This window comes from Onychostoma macrolepis, chromosome 22 (genome assembly GCF_012432095.1).
Source record: "Onychostoma macrolepis isolate SWU-2019 chromosome 22, ASM1243209v1, whole genome shotgun sequence".
In the NCBI taxonomy this organism is placed as follows: Eukaryota; Metazoa; Chordata; class Actinopteri; order Cypriniformes; family Cyprinidae; genus Onychostoma; species Onychostoma macrolepis.
In genome coordinates, this window is record NC_081176.1 from 10,908,649 (window position 1) to 10,921,448 (window position 12,800).

The 12,800-nt window shown below is 39.4% G+C and overlaps 1 protein-coding gene across 4 annotated transcripts in view; it reads right to left on the reverse strand.

Annotated features, from left to right (window-relative positions):
• Positions 1 to 12,800, reverse strand: part of LOC131530401 (uncharacterized) — a 53,144-nt gene that overhangs the window by 32,271 nt on the left and 8,073 nt on the right. For all 4 annotated transcript variants that reach the window (XM_058760656.1, XM_058760654.1, XM_058760655.1 and 1 more), the window contains exons 3-4: positions 6,927 to 7,250; positions 5,988 to 6,086 (exon numbers count right to left, since the gene is read on the reverse strand). In XM_058760656.1, the coding sequence (XP_058616639.1) occupies positions 5,988 to 6,086; positions 6,927 to 7,250 (423 nt within the window). The remainder of the gene's footprint in view (positions 1 to 5,987; positions 6,087 to 6,926; positions 7,251 to 12,800) is intronic.

Below are 12,800 nucleotides of genomic sequence, written 5' to 3' on the forward strand. Positions count from 1 at the left end.
AGTGATCAGACACACAATTATTCATTATAATTACTGAATAATCAAAATAAAAACAAAAACAAAACAAAAAAAACCTCACTCAAAAAACATGTGTTAGAGTTCTGTGGACAATCCCCAAAGAGCAACTAACACCCCCAAAAGGCAGAACAGGCCTCTGGTTACCATGGCAATCAATGACAAACAGTGATACTGGGTGAAATTTTTGATTGGCTTGAGATGGTGGTTGGAGTCCACGCATTTGTGGATTGTCAGTGTCTGAAGCTAGAAAGGTATCAAAATTCACAAATGCTTGCAGTGATCCGAAGTAGGATGAAGTAGGCTCTGTCTTTATAAATAAACCACATATTTGAGTTTTAAACAACTTTCTTTAAACAGCTGAGTTTTAAACAACAAATTCCTGCAGTGGAAACACACCAAGTACTGGCCCAAAGTTCCTGGGAAAGTTCCTGCGGTGGAAACGAGGCTTAAGTTAATCCGTCTAGCGCCACCAACTGTCCAAAGTTTCACTCGTGTTTATGGTAATAACTTTTGAACCATAAGGGCTAGAAACAATTTTCCCCCTCTGATTCCTTGGCTCAAGCCGATTCAATTGCATTTTCCGTCATGAAAATGCTTCCGCCATTTTGAATTTTCTGAAAAACTTGAATTTTTTTTAACTCCTCCTAGGCCGTTGCTCTGATTATCACGAAAATGGAACCAGATAATCTTCAGACCAGACCGACAAAAAGTTATGGAATTCCAAGTCGATTTGTCAAACCGTTCTTGAAAAACGCGCAAATTAATTCTACGAAAAGCACACTAAAATGGATGTGAAGCTATATCTCCACAACGGCCGATTCCTTGGCTCAAGCCGATTCAATTGCATTTTCCGTCATGAAAATGCTTCCGCCATTTTGAATTTTCTGAAAAACTTGAATTTTTTTTAACTCCTCCTAGGTCGTTGCTCTGATTATCACGAAAATGGAACCAGATAATCTTCAGACCAGACCGACAAAAAGTTATGGAATTCCAAGTCGATTTGTCAAACCGTTCTTGAAAAACGCGCAAATTAATTCTACGAAAAGCACACTAAAATGGATGTGAAGCTATATCTCCACAACGGTTTGGTGTATTGAGACCAAACTTGGTGTGTTATAACAAGCATGGCCTGAGGCTACATGTAGTGTTTTGGCACAGGAGATATGAAAAATGGCTATTTTTCCTTTCAACTCCTGTATGTTTTAGCCAAACATACAGGAGGGGGAGTGAATGTACAGCGCTCTCTCACTCTCAATACCAACTGAGGTGCTCTTGAGCAAGGCACCAAACCCCCAACTGCTCCCCGGGCACTGCAGCATAAATGGCTGCCCACTGCTCTTGGTGAGTGTTCACGGTGTGTGTGTGCATTTTGGATGGGTTAAATGCAGAGCACAAATTCTGAGTATGGGTCACCATACTTGGCTGTATGTCACTTCAGTTCACTTTATAGCAACCGGGACACTTCTAACAGTAGCTGCAGTGACCAGATGACTTTACCAATTGGCTTTTTTTTTTTCAGAATGTGGGGCTTCTTTCGATAGGGCGGCCATATTGAGCGTTGCATTTTTCCCCATTCAAAACTATATGAGTGACACGTCTTGGGTATCCTATAGTCTTTGTCTTGATTGGCTTGTGTTTAGTATTGTCGTGGTGACTGACTGGATGACATGCATACTTGCGTTTCGTTTGTTGACCAATTAGCCTATTAAATATAAATGTTGGAAAACCACCAAACTGATCACAAACCTTCCCAAATTGTGTCCACCTGCCCAAATAACTTTTTACCAACACAATCAAATTCAAAGCCACCCAATCTGGCAACACAGCCTAGGACAGTTTCTGACCATGAAATCAAAACATTAATTAGCTTTATTTATTCAGATACAGATGTGTAGCCTATTTTAATCTTTATTTTTGTAACTTCAGCATCCTTTGACAGATGCCCCATTTTTATATTTATTTTTGACGAGCTGCAGAGATTTTCAAGATGCTATTTTCTCATCCATTCCAAACAAAACTATTATATATTATTCAAGTGTATACATAAATTATTTTTATTAGCAAGCATATATATTTTTTTAAAGTTCTTTATTTACACTATTTAGATAATCAAATAATATTCTTTAACAGGTGTAGTTGTATTATTTTTCGGTTTAAACTTTTTGTAGATTGAGTAGACTGTGGATGGAAAAGAATGGTTGGTAAAGCCTTATTTTTTTTTAAATAGGAGAATTTCCACTGTAAAGATAGTTTTGAACACTGGCAGGTTATGTACTTGCTCAAATATTGATTTCAGATCATTTTTAACCAAAAAAAGTTACAGACTGCAACTTTAAATATTGCACTAAACCACTCACAAGCAGAACTTATGGTAACACACACACACACACAAGTAATATTACATTCGTAGACGTGAGATATGTCTGTATATCGGCACGGCTGTGATTCGTGAAGAAGATTTTTATTGTTATAGATCTGAATTAATTAAGTATAATCAAGGTGAATCTTGCCATTAATATATCTATTTAATCTTCCATTATATTCTAAGGTCTCTGTGCAAAAGTGCCTACGTGGCAGAGTTGTACAGACATAGAAACATCTGGAGAAATAAGGGGGGCTTTCTCCTTACCATAACAAAGTCTAGGAGGTCTCCTCTCCCAAGGGAGAGATAGAATTGCATACGTAAGTGAAATGTAGAATTGTATACATAAGAGAACGCATACTTGCGTAGAGCCCGAGGCCAGCTGTGTGCCAGTGCGTCCATGCCGTGGGGGGCCTCGGTCAGGGAAAAATACAGCTGGCAGTGGGAGGACTTGCGGGAAGCAAACAAGTCTACCTGAACTTCCCCGAATCGACTCCAGATCAGCCGGATCGTCTTGGGATGGAGTCGCCATTCTTCGGGGAACGTGAGCTGTCATGAGAGCGCATCGGCTGCACAATTGAGCTCCCCCAGGATGTGGACGACATGCAGCAACTTGCGCTGCGTCTGACTCCAGAGGAGGAGATGGTGGGTGAGTTGTGACATGCGACGTGTTCGTAGACAACCCTGCCAGTTGATGTACGAGACAGCCGCAGTGTTGTCCGTGCAGACCAACACGTCCCAGCCAAGCAGCAAGGCTAGTAGCACTGCCCGCAACTCGAGGCAGTTGATGTGCCAAAGCAGTCGAAGCCCTGTCCAGAACCCAGAGACTGCCTGCCCGTTGCATGTGGCGCACCAGCCCACACTGGAGGCATCCATTGTGACAACGACATGCCGAGACACTTGTTCTAAGGGTACTTCGACCCGTAGAAGGACAAGGTATGTCCAAGGGCTGAATGAGCGGCAACGCGTTGGCGTGGCGGTGACACGCGAACTGCACCACGGCGACATGCCCATCTCGGGACTCCGGAGTGTAACCTGTGCTGAAGTGGTCCCATATGAAGCAATCCGAGTGGCGAGACTGCGGCTGCGGCTGCAGCTGCGGATGCCATATGCCCCAGGAGCCTCTGAAAGTGTTTCAGTGGTACCACCATCCTGCTTCTGAAGGAACTCAGGCAGGTCAGCATGGACTGGGCACGCTCGTTGGTGAGACGCGCCACCACACTCACCGAGTCTAACTCCATACTGAGAAAAGAGTTTCTCTGCACAGGGGAGAGCTTGCTCTTTTCCCAGTTGACCCGAAGCCCCAACTGGCTGAGGTGCCAGAGCACCAGGTCCCTGTGATTGCACAACTGTTCTTGCGCGCGAGACAGTTGAGGATCCTGATGCCCACTTCCCGTAACGGGGCAAGGGCGCCCTCCGTGACTTACGTAAAGACACGAGGAGACAGGGAGAGCCCGAAAGGGAGGACCCTGTACTGCCATGCCCGACCCTCGAACGCAACCCGTAGGAACGGCCTGTGTCGAGGGCGAATCTAGACATGAAAGGAAGCGTCCTTCAGGTCAACCACTGCAAACCAATCCTGGGGTTGGATGCATCTGATAATGCGCTTCTGCGTCAACATCTTGAATGGGAGCTTGAGAAGGGCCAGATTCGAGATTCGCAGATCCAGGATTGGCTGAAGGCCACTGCCTTTCTTAGGTACGATGAAGTAAGGGCTGTAAAACCCCTGCCTCATCTCGGCTGGAGGGACCGGCTCAAGACAAGTGTGTCTCGGACTGCCACCTGAAGTCTCGAGAGCGCCGCTGAGCTTGGGAGGTCACCTGGTGAACTGAATCGCATAGCCGAGTCGGATTGTGCCAATGAGCCAGCAGAATGGGTTGGGCAGCGCAAGCCACGACCCCAAACTCCGTGCGAGCCCGTCAGCCTACAGGCTTTGGACGGGAGACGATGACAATTCCTCCAAGTGGCGGCATTTTGCGGGCACAAGTGCACCGCAACCGCACTCTCTGCGCTGGATGTCCAGACACTGAAGACAACGATCGTGGCCGTGGCGTGGACGGACGGGGATAGGAAACGATCGCAGCCAAGAGGACACGGCTGGAACGGCATCTTTATAAAGACGCAAACCGACCATGATTTGCTCTTTTAGGAAATCTGCTCTTTTAGTTGAAGCGCCCAGGGGAATCGCTGCAGACAGGGACACCGCTGTTCGCACCATAACGTCAACCAGAACAGCTTCCAGACAGATGATGAATGGCTTTGTGGAGATCAACACATTCATCCACTCGGCTCCAAAACAAAAATCTAATGAGTGGATGCACCTATTTATGCCCGTGTGCACGGGGAGTGGCTCAGGTATGCAAAATCCACTAGCCAATATTCATTGGCGTTTTCTCTTAAAGTCAGAGATGATTGGGGCTTCCAAGTAAATCCCCTATGTTGTCACGACATAACTCGTAGTGACCGACAGATAGGGAACCTATGTTACTAATTCCAAAACATCACTTTAGAACTAATAACAAAGGAACTTTGAGTTGCTTCATTAAAAGCTTATTGTATTACCGTATTAAATGCAGTGTATGTATAGTAGATATTATGAGAGAGAGATGGACTGAGCTATTGATCTGCATCTGATACAGCATTCATTCTTCAGATCAGTCTCGTATTCACAGTAAACATTAGTAGGAAAATGTTATCTTTGTCATAACGTTAATACCCTTTCATCTGTTAAGGGTGATTTTGCTGCATCCAGCTGTTGTTGAAACTAAAAATAACTTCCGCTAATAGGTTTATTTTTCAATGTAAAAGTATTTACTGTTGACTTATAAAAACAGTCTCTTGTCGCCATCTAATGGCAGAAAATGTAAAATCACCATCACGAACGCACCATTTCTCAATACTAAACAATATTAAATACTATTATTTATATAAAATATTATTTATTGAATAATATTTAATAAACAACAACAGCCATAATAAAACTTGATAGGCAATTCAGTCAAAAGTACAAAGGCAGCGCTCTCATATACAGCACTGAATTTACATAAACATGAGATTTTGCCAAAACTATCTTCTCTGGAACATATAATAGATTAATGAGATCAAATACTACTGTTAGATTTACCCAAAACAAATTATATCTCATGTGTAACCTCTACAGAGACATCAGAGCCAGTGGTAATTTTCCGGTAGTTCTGGCTGAGGTGAGGCTTCTCTCGGCGGGTTCATGAGCACTGAATGGCCACTGATGTCCTGGAGCTCACAGCTCCGAAAACATCGGCGCAAATTTTCAAACAGATGTTATCTATTTTAACAAACAGCATTTTTAAACTGTAAACAACTACATTCTTGCCTGAATACCTCTTAAAACTACATTTTGTGACACAAAAACAGTAATATTTATAAAATGATACTGAATTTGGACATCCGCCATGACACTCGCTGTAAGAAGTTGCGCAAATGGAGTGATACGATTACAAACTATAAAACAGCTGTTGGAATTCTGATATCACTCTAATATCACACTCTCATCAGCAAATCAGATTTGAGGACCAGAAAGAACTGTTGTATAAATATATATATGCAATATTACAGCTGTAATACTTACACTTTTTCCTTGCACATATGCAACAGTAAATCATACCAGGAGCCACAATCAGAACAGCAACACATATTCCTGCTATAACGCCTGGAGACAGACCTGAACCTGAAGAGAGACAGTCATTAGGGCAAGTGAGTGTGTCCAACAACTATTGCGTACTAAAGAGAAATTGTGTTCTAAATTGCTGATGCATATAGGTTGTTTGTCACTTCCCTGAAATACGACTCATCAAACTCAACAGGACACTTTCATATTAATGCATTGTACCCTTTTATCTGTGTCATAATTTGGGTTTTATGTAGCTCAATTGGTAGAGCACAGTGGCGGAGCCAGAGGGGTGTGCCTGGACAGCCCTGACATCTGATTAGCCACCCTGGGTACCACCCCAAAATTTAATATGTTACTATTTAATTTTCTTTGTTTAATTGTACTAAAATAAGCATTTATTTTAGCCTCAAACTCAAGGACACGACACGAATGATGTGTCATATCGCGCTTCATCTTGTCCGGTTTACTTTCCATCCAGCCTCTGCTAACTCTAACGTTACGCACTGTCGCGCCACATGTACATTTTATAAGGCCGGGCATACACCGTGTGGTTTCCTTCCATTTTCAGCATTATTCAGCAGTATGCATACTTTATGCCAAGCTGGAGTTATACGTTGATTTTCTGTCATGGTCTATGTACCCCCTTAATTAGCCTTGGCCACCTTCTGGCCACCCCATGTATAAAACTCTAGCTCCGCCACTGGTAGAGTATTGCATTACGATATGCAATCATGCGATCACTCACATGCTTATAAAATGTATGTGCACTATAAATCACTTTCCAACACGCCTGCCAAATGCAAATGTTTTTTGTTTTTTAAATGGAAATAGGACAAATTGTGGGTAAGGGATTTAAATTTAAATACTTGTTCTGTAAAATATTTATGAGTTACTCACCACGGACAGAAAGGATAAATATATTGTGTGAGCTCTCACTGCCTCTAATCTGTACTTCATAAAGTCCAGAGTCTGTGGTTCTGGTGTTCTCGATGATCAGAGATCCAGTATGATCCAGCTGGAGTCGATCTTTGAATCTCTCACCAGCATCGTTTAATGAGGTCTCATTAGTCTCTACATAAATTTTAGCCAGGAGGATGCCTTTTTCTCCAAACCTCCACACTATCAGATCATCTGTGTGTATTTCAGTGTTAGTTTGTAGAGTGACAGGATTTCCCTCCGTCACTGACACTGACTTCACTACATCTGCCTCACCAAGCAAACCTGGAAGACAAAGATAAATAGCTTCTGAGAGAGGATTGACTTATTAACCCTCTGTAGGGTCATTCCATGCCAACTCAACCAGAGGTCTCCGGTTTATTTATTTTGGTTTTGTTAAGATTTTGTCTCTAGTGAAAGATGCATAAATGAAGAAGAAAACTGAAATATTATGTAATGGATGTATATTTACCGAATAATCCACTATTTTGTAGAGGCACGACCCTGTTACAATGTGAATTTAATTTCACTTTCATGTCATATATACATGGCATATATATACACTAATTCCATTCAAAAAGTGAAACTTGTATATTATATTCATTCATTACACACAGACTGATATATTTCAAATGTTTATTTCTTTTAATTTTGATGATTATAACTGACAACTAAGGAAAATCCCAAATTCAGTATCTCAGAATTACAATACAAAGAAAGGATTTTTAGAAATCTTGGCCAACTGAAAAGTATGAACATGAAAAGTATGAGCATGTGCAGCACTCAATACTTAGTTGGGGCTCCTTTTGCCTGAATTACTGCAGCAATGCGGCGTGGCATGGAGTCGATCAGTCTGTGGCACTGCTCAGGTGTTATGAGAGCCCAGGTTGCTCTGATAGTGGCCTTCAGCTCTTCTGCATTGTTGGGTCTGGCATATTGCATCTTCCTCTTCACAATACCCCATAGATTTTCTATGGCTGGCCAATTAAGAACAGGGATACCATGGTCCTTAAAACAGATACTGGTTGCTTTGGCACTGTGTGCAGGTGCCAAGTCCTGTTGGAAAATGAAATCTGCATCTCCATAAAGTTGGTCAGCAGCAGGAAGCATGAAGTGCTCTAAAACTTCCTGGTATATGGCTGCGTTGACCTTGGACCTCAGAAAACACAGTGGACCAACACCAGCAGATGACATGGCACCCCAAACCATCACTGACTGTGGAAACTTTACACTGGACCTCAAGCAACGTGGATTGTGTGCCTCTCCTCTCTTCCTCCAGACTCTGGGACCCTGATTTCCAAAGGAAATGCAAAATTTACTTTCATCAGAGAACATAACTTTGGACCACTCAGCAGCAGTCCAGTCCTTTTTGTCTTTAGCCCAGGCGAGACGCTTCTGACGCTGTCTGTTGTTCAAGCTGAAACCCATGTCTTGCATACGTCTGTGCGTAGTGGTTCTTGAAGCACTGACTCCAGCTGCAGTCCACTCTTTGTGAATCTCCCCCACATTTTTGAATGGGTTTTGTTTCACAATCCTCTCCAGGGTGCAGTTACAAGCTATTGCTTGTACACTTTTTTCCACCACATCTTTTCCTTCCCTTCGCCTCTCTATTAATGTGCTTGGACACAGAGCTCTGTGAACAGCCAGCCTCTTTTGCAATGACCTTTTGTGTCTTTCCCTCCTTGTGCAATGTGTCAATGGTCGTCTTTTGGACAACTGTCAAGTCAGCAGTATTCCCCATGATTGTGTAGCCTACAGAACTAGACTGAGAGACCATTTAAAGGCCTTTGCAGGTGTTTTGAGTTAATTAGCTGATTAGAGTGCGACACCAGGTGTCTTCAATATTGAACCTTTTCACAATATTCTAATTTTCTGAGATACTGAATTTGGGATTTTCCTTAGTTGTCAGTTATAATCATCAAAATTAAAAGAAATAAACATTTGAAATATATCAGTCTGTGTGTAATGAATTAATATAATATACAAGTTTCACTTTTTGAATGGAATTGGTGAAATAAATCAACTTTTTGATGATATTCTAAATATATGACCAGCACCTGTATGTATGTGTGTATATATATATATATATATATATATATATACACATACATACATATATTACCTAAAAAATATATATTACCAAAAAAAAAAAAAAAACTGATATGTATGCTACAAGGAAACACATTTGAATCTGATATAAAGAAATGTCAAACCACACAATATACCTATTTATGGTGCTTTATAAGTACAAAAAAAGAGAAGTCGTTATAAGAAAAAAGACATCAATCATAAACAGCACAGTAATATCAGATCCAGTTAGACAAGTCACATTAAAACTTGGTACTCCACAGAAACAATAAAACAGTACATAAATGATTATAAATAATGCAACAACAACAAACTATACATATTTTTCATACATATTTACGTATATATATATATAAAATTTTTTATTTTTTTTCCTCACAAGAAACTCTATTCCAGTCACTACAGACCCAGAAATCAATCAAACAATTATTAAAGACCATGCACCAATCACGCTAATGTTCAACAATAAAAATCATATTACAACCCCACAAAAGTTGGCACTGATAGCCTTGTGCCGAAATACAGTGCCATTCCACTTTGGGTGTCCCAGGTTCGAGCTCCGGCTCGCAGACATTTGCCAATCCCTTCGCCCCTCTGTCTTTCCAACCTTGCTTCCTGTCTAGTCTTATTATAATAAAGGCAAAAAAGGCCAGAATAAATAAATGTGAAAAAAACGACAAAGATAAAGTGAACATAATAAAAACCTGATAAAACTTGACGATACACCTGAACTATCTGCATCAACACTTTGGGAAACTGCTAAAGTAGTTTTTAGAGGGGGAAAAAAAATCATATTCCTCATGTAAAGACTAATCAGAAACAAGAAGAATAATTTAAAAAAAAATAACTTACAACGACACTCCCAAAAGCCCAATGAACAGACCTTAAATGGACGGTTGGACGGTTATCAACCAGAATTTTACAAATACCTTTGGGCCAGTAATTTCACAACTATTCCAGAGAATGACTAGAGACACCAAACATCAATCTACCTTGCCTAACCTAACATAATCTTGCCTTGCCTAACACTGCTCTAATAACAGATTATTTGCTAAAATCAAATAAAGATCCGTCCATGCTCCGGTTATTGCCCACTGTCACTTATAAACAAAGATATGAAAATAATCAGGAAAACATTAGCAATGCAGTTATAATCTGTTATTCCAACTCTTATCCACTCAGACCAAACAAGTTGTATTAAAGAACGCCATACATCTAACAATACACGTTGGTTATGCAACATAACATATATAACTACACTAAACAAAAACACATACAGTTATTGTCTCACTTTATGCTAAAAAAAAAAAAAAAAGATAAATTGGCACTTCCTCTACACAACACTGGACAAATTTGGCTTTGGGAAATTTTTTATACACTGGATCATGTTACTATACAACACACTAACAGTATCAGTTATAAGGAATGACATATCACCACCATATAAACTACAATGAGGCACTAGGCAAGAATGTCCACTATCTCCATTAATCTTTGCACTTTTTCTAGAACACTTAGCAACAGCTATCAGACAAAATGACAATATGTAATAAATCCAACAGTACCAACATTAAAATATCATTATGTGCTGACGGCATTCTACTGTTCAAACAGAACCTGGAAAAATCATGACCGAAATCATCAAACTTATTAACGACTACTCAAACATACCTGATTATTCCATTGATTGGAATAAATCAATAATACTCCCATTATACAAATACATACAGTACACTTCTTCTGTTTGATCTTAACTTCACCCCAACATTAAAAACAACAGAAAATGATCTGAAGTGATGGATGAATTTGCCACTATCAATTTTTTGTTTGAATAGCGACAATCAAAACTTCTGTAATACCAAAAATAAATTATCTCTTCACAATGATTCCGATACAACCTACCGAAAAGGAAAAAAAAAAAAAAAAAAAGTTCATTGCATTGAACAGCACAATAAACGAAAGATCAGAAACCTAGAATTGCACTACGAACATTACAAAAACCTAAAGAACAAGGAGGACTATCTGCAAGTAAATCCCAAAGTCCGACTTACCATGCTTTAGTAATGCAATTAAAAAACATTGTCTATTCCTGCAATCCAGACAATATTAATAGCATGGAGGAAAATTAACAAAATAACTGGTCATTCTCTATCACCACATTCGCTCTCACCAATTTTGAATACCCCTGACGTTACTCTCAATAATCTCCCACTAAAAACCTGCTCCATTACTCTCGTCTCTACCTATTGCCAACTAAACAACAAATAAAAATCTAACTTATATTGTACAATGGACTCGATTACTAAGAAAACTCACAGCCAATGAAAGACAAACTATTATAGCTCCCTCCTCTTTTATCTAGATATTTAGACGTTACCTAATTATATCTTATATAATTTCACAACAACATACCAATTAATTGATGCCCAAATTATACAAATAAGACAAACTGCCACACCATATTTATAGTTTTATTAAATTTATGTAAGTATGTACACTCTTGTTCAAAGATTTAGGAACAGGATTATTAATTTAGGATTATTTATGTTTTTTAAAGAAGTTTCTTCTGTTCATCAAGGCTACATTTATTTGATCACAAATACAGAAAAAAAACAGTATTGTGAAATATTATTGCAAATCAAAATAATACATTTTCTCTATAAAATATAATTTATTACTGTGATGCAAAGGTGAATTTTCATCAGCCATTACTCCAGTGAAGTGAAATTGTATGAATATTGTAACCCACATTCAGAATTTGTGCTCTGCATTTAACCCGTCCAAGTGCACACACAGCAGTGAGTAGTGAACACACACACACACACAGTGAACACACACCCGGAGCAGTGAATTTTTTTGCTGTGGCGCCCGAGGAGCAATTGGGGGTTTTGTGCCTTGCTCAAGGGCACCTCAGTATTGAGGGTGGAAGAGCGTGCCTACCAGTACTGAAACTTCGACCTTCAGGCCACAGCTGCCCCATGTGCTGATCTATTATCAATGTCGGAAACAGTTATGCTGCTTAATATTTTTTGGAACCTGTGATACATTTTTCACGATTCTTTGGTGAATAAAAAGTACAGTGTTTATTTAAAATAGAAATAATATTTCACAATTCTGTTTTTTTTTTTTTAAATCAAATAAATGCAGCCTTGAGCATAAGAGTCTTCTTTAAAAAAACATTAATAACCTTACTGATCCCAAATTTTTGAATGGCAGTGTACAAATGTATGTATGTATATGTATACTCATACATCTCCAAATGGCATCTTTCTGATTATAAGTTCTTTTTTATTATTTTTTGTTTGTTTGTTTGTTGTTTTTGTATTGTTGTTTGTTTTGTTAGTCAATATGTGTATTTTTACAATCTTTGTATGGATACCACTTGTTGCAATAATAATAATAATAATAATAATAACAATGATGATGATGATAATAATAATAATAATAATAATAATGTGACAAATAGGAATGATTTATGAAAAAAGATTAAATATGCCCTTACAGAAAAACCACATGAATTTCACATGTGCAAAAGCACATGTGGTCACATGTGGCCACATATACATGTGATTCTGCACATGTGAAAATCACATGTGAAGCATCCCAGTCAACAATTTGATCTCACAGTGATGTCACCGTGAGCTCACAGGATACTCGTGATGAGGTCACAATGTGAGGTAACAGTGAACTAAAAGTGTAACCTCACAGCGCCCTCACTGTGTGCTCATACTAATGTGAGGTCAAAGT